General features: G+C 48.6%; 1 protein-coding gene across 3 annotated transcripts in view; it reads left to right on the forward strand.

Annotated features, from left to right (window-relative positions):
• Positions 1-8,629, forward strand: part of LOC128343033 (complement C4-like) — an 83,817-nt gene extending 75,188 nt beyond the window's left edge. For all 3 annotated transcript variants that reach the window (XM_053291376.1, XM_053291378.1, XM_053291377.1), the window contains 5 exons: positions 494-583; positions 1,908-2,000; positions 2,569-2,652; positions 4,479-4,611; positions 7,570-8,629. In XM_053291376.1, coding sequence (XP_053147351.1) covers positions 494-583; positions 1,908-2,000; positions 2,569-2,652; positions 4,479-4,611; positions 7,570-7,711 — 542 coding nt within the window. In that variant the 3' untranslated portion in view covers positions 7,712-8,629. The remainder of the gene's footprint in view (positions 1-493; positions 584-1,907; positions 2,001-2,568; positions 2,653-4,478; positions 4,612-7,569) is intronic.
• The last annotated feature ends 4,050 nt before the right edge of the window (positions 8,630-12,679 follow it).

A 12,679-nucleotide genomic window follows, 5' to 3' on the forward strand; every position in this document is an offset into this window, starting at 1 on the left:
GTCCCCAGATGTTGTTAGGCTACCCAATGGCCTTTGCCATTGTGGCTGGGGATGATGGAAGTTGTAGTCCAGCAACACCTGGGAACCCTTGCTGTACAGCAGGTCTACTCAACATTGCCCCCCCCCGATGTTTTTAGACTACAACTCCCATAGTCCCCAGCCATAGTGGCCAATAGCCAGGGATTATGAGGATTGTAGGCCAGCCACTGCAGGAGGGCCAAAGTTGAGCAGGCCTGCTGCTGTAGAGTGTGAGTTCCAAGTCTGGGAGATGGAGGGAGAGGCACAGCTCTTCCCTCTGTTATGCGCGGCTTTGGAGGCATTCTTCAGAGGGCAGATGGAGGCATGGTGTGGTGAGCCGATTAGTGAGCCCTGGCTGCCACCTTGGGATTTTGGAGAAGGTGGACTAATGGACTGATATTTAAATGAATGCGCTCTCTCTCTCTCATACCCTACATACACATACAGAATTTCCCCCACCCCTCTCTCCCTACAGACAAGCGCTGCAGCATCTTCTACGGTGCCCCCAACAAGGACCAGTATGTGTCAGCCTTGTGCTCGGATGATGTCTGCCAATGCGCTGAAGGTAAGGTTGCCAGGACCATTGTTTCTGTGGGGGCCAAATCCCCATTCAGCCATGAAACTAGCTGGGTGACTCTGGGCCAGTCACTTCTCTCTCAGCCTAACCTAATTCACAGGGTTGTTGTGAAAGAGAAACTCAAGTATGTAGTACATCGCTCTGGGCTCCTTGGAGGAAGAGTGGGATATAAATGTAAAATAAATTAAATTAAAATTAAATTAAATTGCAGTATGCATCACTGTTATTTTACTATTAGTTACCATTATCTATATACTGATTTTCAACAAACAATTATCAAAGCCCCCCCCCCAAAAAAAAATTACAAGAAGATGGTTCCCTGTCCTCACAGAACTCGCGGTCTAAAAAGGGCACATAAAGTAGACACCAGCCACAGCCACTGAAAGGACATCATGCTGGGGTTGATCTTCACTTTGTAGCCATTAAAACTAACTTGCCACTGAGCTGAGCACTGGGAGAACAGCTAGAAAAGGTGGACTAGAGATGGTACTGTGCGCTTTTCTGCCATTGATGAGGCACCTCAGCATCTTCTGAACCTTGCAAAGCTGTCCCCAGCTGTGCTGCTAATATGCTACTCCTATGCCACTACTCACCACCTAATGGTGCAGTGGGGAAATGGCTTGACTAGCAAGCCAGAGTTCAAATCTCTGCTGGTATGTTTCCCAGACTATGGGACACACCTATATTGGGCAGAAGCAATATATTGTAGGAAGATGCTGAAAGGCTTCATTTCATACTGTGTGGGAGATGGCAATGGTAAACCCCTCCTGTATTCTACCAAAGAACACCACATGGCTCTGTGGTTGCCAGGAGTTGACACCAACTCGATGGCACACTTTACCTATGCCACTACTACTAAGCACTTTCCCCATGCTACTGTACCACATTAGAATTCATAGGAAAGGAGTGGTAGTTAAGGGCTAATCCATCCATCTGGCAGTGATAGCATAGACACTGTCCAAAAGCAGATTCGTGTCTGGGGCAAGAATCACTGTCTTCCAGATACTGCAGTTAGTAGTGATTTTCCTAAAGTGCTTGCTGGAGCAACATCGTCTGCAGGTCCTGTATCAGTGATGGCTGCCTCCAGGCAAACTGCTGTGTCAGGAAAGGTCTTTTGAGAATCCAGGTGTCCCACTTCTCTGCCCCAACTCTATTCCTCTCTCATTAACAAGGAGTCCTGGCTCTCAGACACCCTCTCCCCTATGTCCTTCCTGTAAAAATCAGATGTGGCTCATAAAGCAACCTGGCACCTTACACCAGAGACCCCTCATGGAAATCCTGATCAGCATCTCTGTCCCTTTGCCTTGCACAGGGGCCTGCCCACGGTTGAAGCGTACCCTGGATGAGGCCATTACAGAAGAAGACCGCATGCAGTTTGCGTGTTACGAACCTCGTGTGCACTATGGTAAGGGGTTGGTGCTGGGACTGGAGATCTCACCTTCTCTCTACCCTGCCTATTTTGGCACTTGCCAAAACTTGTTTGGAGACCTCTCCCCATGCCATAAAGCGCCCCCCTCATTTTTACTCATCCACACACACAATCCCATTCCCAGTTCAGTTCTTTTAATCTTTCCCATGGCCTGTTTTCGACTCTGAAATTGTCTGGCTACTGTCATTAAAGCCTGGAATGTCATTACCCCCTCTAACTCATTTGACAGTCCCAGCCACCAGATCTAGCTAGGTGAGTTATTTATTTATTTACCCAATGCTTCTATGTCACCTTTTGGCCCTAACAAGGTCTTCAAGGTGACTTATAGTAAACTAAAATATTTAAAAAGAAAACCATACAAACCAAATATCTCATCTTGGCTAGGTCAATTTGTATTATTTATGCAAACCAACAGGATTTGTAATCTGCTTTGCTGCAAAAAGCATTCAGAATGGTACACATTAGAAAACTAATTCTTCTTTTATCAGTTCCTGATGAATACTTTCCCATCCACTGTGACTGAAGCTTTTTCTCTTGCCTGCAGCATTCCAGGTTCGAGTGGAACGTGAGAGCAAAGAAAGTGCCTTTCGTGTCTACGAAGCTACGATCTTGGAACCCTTGCAATTTAGTGAGTGACAATTGTGAGGTGTTAAGCATCAGCTTGGATGCTGTGCTTCTTTGCAGATTTGGAACCCTAAGATAGTGGTGGCTAATTCCCTGCAGAATCCAGATATTCAGGATCAAGACAGGGGCTGAGTTTGCTGAAAATGGAGGTCATTCCAAAAGCTCCAAGCAGAAGGACAAACAAGAAGATGTCAAAAGCCAGACAGCCATCTTAGATGGGTAGGGCAGAAAAGTAGAAATGAGGGGGAATGAAGAACTAAGTAGGAACACAGGAAGCTGCCAAGTCCTCTTTAGTCTGTCCTGAGCAGTGTGGTCACCCAGCGGAGCATGATGATGCTTAATTTGCAGAGGAGGGGGGCCTCCAAAGGCCTTTATGTCCAGGCTGCAAAATCACCTAGATGCACCTCTGACAACATGGGATTGCTTCCTCTAGTACTGCTACCCCTCCCATGGCTACTTTTATGGGGAAAACATTGGGAGATCCAATAATGGAATTCTCATGAAGCATGTAGTCTGGCCATAAGAAAAAGTCTAGAGTGACACACAACCCTGGGCTATGACTAGCAAATCTAAAAGTCATATTCTGATGGCAGGACCATGATGTAGATGGGGAAGTTGCTCTATCCCTACATCTCTATGGCACAAGCCTTCTACACCTGCCATTGCTTGGCTCTGAAATGGGCATGTTGAATTGAACCTGGAAATCCTGATCAGAAATCAAAGTGCATTCCAACTGAGACCACTTGTTACAGAACTGAGTCTAATGTGCTGGTACAAGTGTAACATAGGAAGCTGCCTTATAACGAGCCGGGTCACTGGTCCACTTAGCTCAGTATTGTCAACACTGACTGGCAGCGTCTCTCCAAGTTTTCAGGCAGGAGACTTTCCTGGCCCTATCTGGAGATGTCTGGGATTGAACCTGGGACCTTCTACATGCAAAGCAAATGCTGTGACACTGACCTATAGAGCAGTTCTCAGAGTGGGTCATGAGGGTAGAAATGTAGCACTCCAATAGAAAGAGATTCAGTATTGGGGGAGCGGGGTACAATACATATAGGACAAAGACCCAACACATTTTCAGTCTTCCATTCACTTTTTAAATATGTATACAGGAGAACCTCATTAATCACGGTTCCACGTATCCACAGTTGAGTAATGGACACCTGACCTTGGTATATGCGTGGGGGGCAGGGGTGGAATTAGCAAAAAAAAAAGCGGGGGGTGAAACTCATGTGTCCGTGGGTCAGGGATGGCCAGAGATGACCTTGGAGGTCATTTCTGGCCACCATTTTGCATTCAGGAGCCATTTTATGGCTCATTTTGAAAAAAGGCAAAAGCAAAACAAAATGTGAGTTTTGGCCAAATTTTGGCAACTTTTGGACTTGTGGGGGGGCATTTTGGGGCTACTTTAGACAATTCTTTCAAGTCCAGGAACCTAAACACCCTGCCCCCATTTACATTGACCTTAATGACCAATTGCCTGTGGATTCACTATTCCCCCCCGCCCCCTGGCAGAACGTAACCACCCACCCACCCAGCCCGGTTCTCCTGTATTTCCATCATATTTCATAGGAGTTGCAGGAGTATCCTGTCCAGGGGACTGATCAGGCCTACAGCTGTTTAGCTTCAGCAGTGCTGCCTCCTCAGGTGCTTCCAGGCAGGGTACATAACACCAGCCTTCCAGCTGTTGTTGGACTACAACTCCCATCATCCTCAACCACTATCACCAATAGTGAGGGATGTGGGGATTGTGGTCCGACGACAGCTGGAGGGCCAACGTTGTGCAGCCTGTCCCTCTCGCCACCTTCAATTCTCTCTCCCCCTCTCCAGCTGCAGACATTGGCATCTCCCAGAACCAGACCCGGCGCTTTGTGGTCCGTGCAGCGTGCCGGACCCGCTTGGCCGCAGGCAGCAAATATCTGCTGATGGGACGTGATGGAGAAACCCGTGACTCTGAAGACCGGTAGGTTGTGGAGAAGGAGGGGAGCAGGAGGGACGGAGACTGCTGCCCAGAGGCCATGTTGGAGCTCACAGTCAGACAGGACTTGTGGGAGTATGAGGAGGGAGGGAGTCGTGCCTTCTGGATACGGTGAGCGTGTGAGGATGGGCCATGCCAGGGTTGCCCGATGCAAAAGTGGAGAAAAGGGCTCCTGCATCCTTAACAGCTGTGTAGAGGAAGGGGCTTGGTTTGCTTATTTGTTACATTTTTAGACCATTTTCCACCCAAGCCCCAAAGCAAGAGACAGCATAAAAGAGAGGGAAGCTATTCTCCTGATCAGTGGAGAGCGGGCAAGGGTGCTTAGTCCGCGTCCCACCGATCGTGAGACTCACCGAGCTCACAGCCGAGCCCGGTTTAGTCAAAGCAGGTAACCCGCTTAATTGCCCCTGCCTGAAGCCCAGGTTAGCCGAGCGAGCGCTCCACTAACCTGGGCTTTCCGATCGTGAGTTGCACCGCGGCAACTCGTGAGTAGACCCCCGACCAGGAGGCTGAAAAGCAGCCTCCTAGCTTGGGGGGGTCTCTCCAGCATGCCCTGTGTGCTCGCACAGGGCATGCTGGAGCTTCCGGGGGGCCACGCAGCCCCAGATCCTTCCAGACCCCGCCGGCTCCATAGCGGAGCTGGCGGTCGTGTGGGCGGCCGGTTCGCCTGCCCGGAGCAGACCGCCTGCTCGTGTGTGGGGAGAGCCGGCTTAGCCCGCTCTCCCTGCTAACCCTCCCCAGGTGGCTCCCACTGATCGTGGGAACCGCCTCAGTGGCTTGTGTGCTGAGGGAAATTACTCAAAGGAGTCCTATTGAAAGTCAAAGGACACGTTAGACATTGCGTGTGAACTGCCCTGAGCTGGTTTTGGGTTGAGTGGTATAGAAATGAAATAAATGATTTATTCCCCCCACCCCATGTTCATTATTACCATTATTATTAGTAGTAGTTTATTTATTTTATTATTATTATTATTATTATTATTTAATTATATGCCACTTTTCAACACAAAGGTCACAAAGAAAAAGCAATAAGAATAAGATTACTCCTTATCCCCAAAGGGCTCACAATCTAAGAAAGCCAACTCAAAGTAGACACCAGCAACAGTTCCTGAGAAAACACTGCGTGGGGGTTGGAGACGGGCGCAGAGCCAGCCCTGGGGTTTGGGGTACCCTAAGCAACGTTTGGATTTGGCACACACGCACACACACAAATATCCCCGCCAGCCGAGTCATGCAGAGCCCCAGCTGTAACGTGAGCTGCACAGGTTGCTCATTCATAAACTGAGCCACACAGGCCCAGACAGCTGACCAGGGAGTGACTAGCCTGCGGTGGTTGGCGGCTACGGTGGGAGAGAGTTCCCAGTGTATTATGGGGGCAAATCTCTAGCCTTTTCAGAGATGAAAAGATGCTGCTGTCAATTTGGAAATCCTGTCTGAGACCATTTTGTTTTGGAAATGAATGTTGAGGCAGGCCATGCATATCCAAGAGAGGAAGCGCCGCTTATGCGAGTAGCTGTTTGTTGGGGGCTGAGGTGCAGAGAGCCAAGAAGACGGGTGCAGCATGTGCATGCCCTGTGGGGAGCAGGGTGCAATATCACATATTACTTTCTTACACCACTGAGCGGTACTCAGGGGGTGCAACACAAGAGGGAGAGGAACACAGGGAGCTGCCATCTACTGAGTCAGACCATTGGTCTATCTAGCTCAGTATTGCCTACACAGACTGGCAGCGGCTTCTCCAAGGCTGCAGGCAGGAATCTCTCTCAGCCCTATCTTGGAGATGCTGCCAGGGAGGGAACTTGGAACCTTCTGCTCTTCCCAGAGTGGCTATATCCCCTGAGGGCAATATCTTACAGTGCTCACACATCAAGTCTCCCATTCCTATGCAACCTCTGAAATTGCCATCTTTTATTCACTCACTTTTTATGGAGCATCTCAAAGACTGTGGCTGACAGCATGTGGCTGTGCTTTCCAATGCTTTCTCTAGAGTTTTTAACTCTAGGAATATGCTCCTTGAGGGGCTGCACAGTTCAAAACTACATTTGGGAGCAAGAGAGAATCGGGAAAACTGGAAGTAATGGCTGCCATTCTCCTTAGGCCTAGGGAAAGGGAAGTAGCCTTGTGGAGAGGCAAAAAGCCTGCACAGCTGGCTTTTTGCATCTCCACCAGCTGCCTGCTGGAGCTGTGGAGGAAGACTAGAGAGCAGTTCAGCATCTATCTTTTTGCATCTCTGCAAGGCGACTTCCATTTTCCTAGCTCTGAGGAGAAAGGCTGGGCTGGGCTGGCCTTGCAGAGAGGAACAGTTTGATTTAAAGGCACAGGAACCATTTTGTCTGTCCAGCATGGCTGGAGCTATATCTGCGCTTTATTACACACATGCGTGTGCATGCAAACACACACACATGCTTGCCACAAATCAAATCTGAAAGAACATGGGAGGGGGATGCAGAAAACGCTAGAGGCCAACGATTTGGAAGTAATGGGTGCCACTTTCTTCCACCCTTGGGAGATTAGTGAGTAATTGCCCCCTGAATGGCCTAATGCAAGAGATAAAGAGACTGAGATTCAAGAGATAAAGAGATAAAGAGACTGAGAGGAACTAAAGAAAGCCTCTTCACTCCTTATGGGAGCAGAGAGTGACATGATGATATGATCCATACAGAGGCTATACAGGGAGTCTCTAAACCCCCAGCCAAGATCAACAGGAAGCAATAAAATGGACTGGATCTGCAAAACATATTTTTCTTTAACATTGCCAAGGACTTTTGCTAAGAGGAACACCCTCTGCTCCTCCCTTTTGTGTTACTGCAGCAAATGCTGACTTTGGGGAACATTTATTTGCTGAGGTGACAAGTACTTCCACCTGAGTCTCCTGCAGATTTGGAGGAGCTGGTGGTGGTGATGGTGGTGGGCTTTCCACATTCTGACCTATACTTTCTGCAGCCCCCAGTATCTGCTGGATAGGAACTCTTGGGTGGAGGAAATACCAAAGGCCCAGCGCTGCCGAGCCACCCAGCACCGTAACACCTGCCTCCAGTTCAAGTCTTTCACCACTGCTTTTGCTGAGAATGGCTGCCGTGTCTGAGCCAGAGAACTGGACCAGAATGATCACCTGCACTTTCTCCCATCTTCCTGCACCAGAAGGTTCTCTCGGAATGGAATGGAAGATGCCAAAAGGCCTATTCTCTGATCACTGTCTTTTCCCCTTGATGCTTTGTATTTGGACAATTTAAGAATGTAAGAAGAGCCCTGCTTGCTCAAGCCAAAGGCCCATCTGGTCCAGTATTCAGATTCCAACAGGGGCTACCCAGAAGCCTCTTCCACAAGCCCTTCCCTGTTTTTTGTCCCCAGTCCATGGTACTCAGGCTTATTTTAAGCCAAATTTTGGGTTACAGCCCATTTGACCCACGAGTATACCCCCTAGGTTCTGGCATCACTTGGTGATCGTCATTGATGGACCTATCTTCCATGGACAGGTCTAGAAAGTCTACAAGCCTGGTCTTTCAGCCATCTCTCTGGGCACACTAACCAGAGGGAAATTGTGATTCAGAGGTTCTTAAACTCGAGTCCCCAGCTGTTGTTGGACTACAACTTCCATTATCCCCCTCTTATAAGGACAATATTGGACAATATTGTCCCCTTGTTAAGTCTCTTTTTTGTAATTCCTGCACATTGGCTACTATGTTGCAACTACCATTTTTTAGTGCCACTTGGGTTCTCTGATACTTTTTCTTTGTACTGGTCCCCAAAAATGCACATCTTTAAAACTGCATATGATCATAGCAACAGACAAATGCATGACCACAGCCATATTCACACTTTAAACAACAACTTTGGTCTATGAATAAGGACTGTTTGGCTGTGATAATGATCACACTTCAGTGAGCAGCTTTAGCATAATTCTGTAAAGATTTTTTTTTAATGAGGTGTTTGTTTTGTGCCTCTGTCACTAGCTAACATGCCTCACAAAGCTATTTTGTTGAATAAAGAGTATCATTCTATAGTTTTTGTTTTTACCCTTCTGTTAAAACACTCTGTGATTCCAAGGGTTTGCCTGCACAGTTCTGGAAATGCTGTGGTGGTCATATGGTATCATAACCAAAGAATTATGTTGCTGCAGGATTGGCCAGCTGAAGTTTGTAAGGCTTATCTGGTCAGGACAAAAATGGGGGGGGAGTGGGGGGTTCCCAAAGATGCTGAATAAATATTAATACATTTTTTGTTTAAAAATTGCCTGACACATTTCAATTTTCAAGTTTAAAAGTGTTCTTCCTCAGAGGCACTCAGAGGGTTCCAAATCCCTGAACTCACGAAATAAGATGTCAGGTAGAAGAGTTCTGGCCTACATGTTAGAAATTTAGGTGAGGGATGCCCCCAACTATGGGGACAGCACTCAATCAATTAATTCCCCACTTGCAGCCTCTGAAGTGGTACTGTCCAGGAACAATCTTACTGTATGATTAGCTGCTGTTCTAGAGAGCTTAGACGGGCTGATTCTCTGCCATGCAGCAGGGTCCCTGCTGTCCCTCTTCAGCTTTGCAATCAGTTTGTAGAATTGGTCTTCGTGTAGGTAAAAGGTCCCTCTTGCAAGGACATGGCAAGGAGTGATCTAATTGTATCAGCTTCCCGAATTGTAAATACTTTAGGCAAGATCAGGTCTTACTATGCACACCTTAACTCAATTAGTATATACATTCTAAAAGTGCATGAGGGAAATTTCAGGAGTTCTGCCCTACAGGTAACAGGTAGGTTCAGACATCATATAGAACCACAGTTTATTTCATCTATCTGTGGTTAGCTTCTTTGTCTGAAGCCATGCTATGGTTTATTTCAGGCATTCAAACCACAGTCTGAACCCAAGGTTTGAAGTTGCTTTGTCCTCATGTGGTCTGAACCCACAGTCGTGGTTTAATCATGGTTTCTTTCAGTAACTCTGCCCTTGCAAGCCTCTTCCATAGAGAGAGGCAAGCCTAGATGATGGTAAGTATGGAGAAAGAGCAGGACCCTTCTCCAAACCACAATATGATGAAACAAACCCAGATTTGGTTATTGTCTGTAGCACCAATGCAGGTTTGTTAAATAAGCCTTAGTAAAAACAAACCATGAATCCATGTTAAAATAAACCATGAGGCTCTACACATGAGCGGTGTGTAGAGCCTGGGAAGGTTCGGTGAGAAGAGCGGGCTTAGCAGCTGATCAGTTGTGAAACCTTGAGCGGCCAGATTGGCTGCCCACACGACTACCAGCTCCATCACGGAGCTGGTAGTGGCGGCAGGGATCAGGGCCCCCCAGCCCACGGAAGTCCCAGGATGCCCCACATGGGTGTGTGGGGCATTCTGGGGGGACCCCCGAGGCCGGGAGGCTTGTTGCCTCCTGGTCGGGGGTCTACTCGTGTCACTGCGTGCCGCGGCGGCACACAATAAAAAAAAAAACAAGGTTAACAGAGTGCTCACTCCATTAACCACATTTAAGGGAAGGGGGAATTAGGCAGGCTAGCAGCCATCACTAGAAAGCAGGCTAGTCTCCTTTAGCCCGCTTTCTAGTGATCGTGGGGATAGGCTCCATTAGCCGGGTCTCACGATCAGTGAGACCTGGTTTGAGAAGCTCAGCAAGGAGAGCGGACTAAGCCTGCTATCCCTGCAGACAATCAGGGCGGGAGCCCTGGGCGGCCAGATTGGCCGGCCACACGATTGCCGGCTCCGTAATGGAGCCGGCGGGGGCTGGGGAGTTTGGGGGCCGCATGGCCCCCGGAAGCTCCAGTATGCCCTGCACAAGCGTGCAGGGCATACTGGGGAGACCCCCAAGCCAGGAGGCTGTTTTTCAGCCTCCTGCTGGAGGTCTATTTGTGAGTAACCGTGGCGCGGAGCCGTGCCGCGGCTACTCACAATTTTAAAAACCCGGATTTGCGGAGTGCTCAGAGCACTGTTTTAGGGGCGGTCTACCCGCTCAAGAACCACCAGGCTCGCAGCCAAGCCCAGTGGTTCTCACTAGCCCGATTTTCTACAATCGTGTAACTAGCCTCGATGTTTATTTTAGTTAAAATAAACCATGATTCTGAAGCCACCCAATAACATCTGCACCGTCCACAATATAGCTTGGCGTATTACTTAAACAAGAAGTCTGCCTGATGTCCTTTTTGCACTCCAAAGGCACGGAGGGCCCTCTCATTGAGGTCCGGAGTGCTCGGGCTCAGTTCCTTCTTGACAGCAAGCATGGCAAGTGCATTATGCATTAACTTGGTCATTGCTTGCGGTACTCTGTTAAAAAACCCTTTATCCTTTTTTCAATGGAGGGACACTTCTCTAATTCTCCTGTAACCCTGACGGGAGTAATGAACATAATGTCAACTTGCAAGTAACCTTGCAGGCAGTTTCCAAAAGAGCACCTGAAAGAACACTGAGACGGTACAGGAACCTCAACAGGGAGTGGACTGGAGAAGAAAGTACGAGGCTTGGACTTTGCCAGCTCATCTCCTTGGCCTGGACCAAGAGATTTATTGCAGCTTCCCTCCCCTCTAGCCTGGCTTGGCTAGCCAGAAGACTAGCTCTGCTCAGCTGTTGCACTGCTTTGTTTACATTGTGACCTTCCTCTCCTGATTGCCCAGTAATTTCCACCTGTGGGCACTAATTACATCAGCCCTGTTTTGGAATCTTTCGTGAGAAGAGAGACTCTCAGTTTCTGAGTGTTTACAAGGGAGGGCATGGTAGCGCAGCCGGTGGCGGGAGACAGCCTTTAGGGATGTGCATGAACCAGTTTGGAGACCCTTTTACAGACCTCCAAATCAGTTTGACGTTTCTGCTGGTTCAGTGGTGGTGGTGGGGTTTACCTATAAGGAGCAGGGAAGTTGCTCTAACCCACCCACCCTGTGGCGTTTCCACTGGCGCTGTGATTAAAAATGGTCGCACGGGGCAGCAACATACCTTCTTGCCACCCTGGTATGCGTTGGACCGGAAGTGCGTGGCATGCATCAGGGCAGCAAGGAGGTACCCTGCCGCCCCCTGGGACCGGTTTTAATCACAGTGCTGGCGGGGGGGAAGCGGGGTGTGTGTGTGTGTGTGTGTGTGCGTGCGTAAAAGCACCCTCCCTGCTCTTTAAAGGTAACCCCCACACACACCGCTGTCAAACTGGCCGTCGCCTGTTCTGTGCACATATCTATTGGCCTTTGGTGCTGGGCCTTCAGTGTTGGACTGATGACTGGGTCAGAGTATGCTATTGTATGATTGTACAAGAAGCTGAAGCTGCTGTTGAGAGAGCTTCAATTTACTGTGTGTCTAGGTCTGGAGATGGGGAGACGAGGAGTGTCCATTGACTGTGGGGCAGCTAATCCGGTGGTAATGGGGGGCTTGAAGAAGTAACATTGGCAGGCCAGCAGGCTGTTACAGGGGAAGGGAAATCAGAAATCTAATAGCTGTTTCCCCTTCCCGCTGCCCTGCCAGCTCTTTGACCTTGGGGAGCAATGCTAACTAGCCACAGAACCTTACTTTGCTCCTTTGTAATGTCAGTCCAGAATAAATCAGAAATCATCCATGATTTGATTCTGGATGAAGGGGCTGACATGGTATTTATCACAGAGACTTGACTGTGGGAGGCTGGTGGTCCAGTTTGGTCTCAGTTTCTCCCTCCAGGGTACTCTGTTGAGGAGCAGGTGAGGTGATGTGGGTAGGGATATGGAGTGGCTGTGGTCTATAAGAATAACAACTCCCTTTCCAGGATTCCTTTCAAAGTATCTGGTCATATCGAGTGTGTACTTAAGTCTGCAGACCAGGGATAGACTGGGACTTCTGTTGGTGTACCAATCACCCCACTGCCCAACAGAGTCCTTAACTGAGCTCACAGACTTGGTTGAGGAGTTGGCGTTGATCTCTCGATGGCTTTCAATACTATTGACCATAGTATCCTTCTGGAGCTTCTTGAGAGGGTTGGGGGGTCGGAGGCACTGCTTTGTGGTGGTTCCTTCCATTCCTAACTTTTGGGCAGATTCCAGATAGTGTTGCTTAGAGAATGTCACTCTTCAAAATGTGAACTTTTGTATGGCATCCCCCAGGACTCCATA

Source organism: Hemicordylus capensis, chromosome 2 (assembly GCF_027244095.1).
Source record: "Hemicordylus capensis ecotype Gifberg chromosome 2, rHemCap1.1.pri, whole genome shotgun sequence".
Classification (NCBI taxonomy): Eukaryota; Metazoa; Chordata; class Lepidosauria; order Squamata; family Cordylidae; genus Hemicordylus; species Hemicordylus capensis.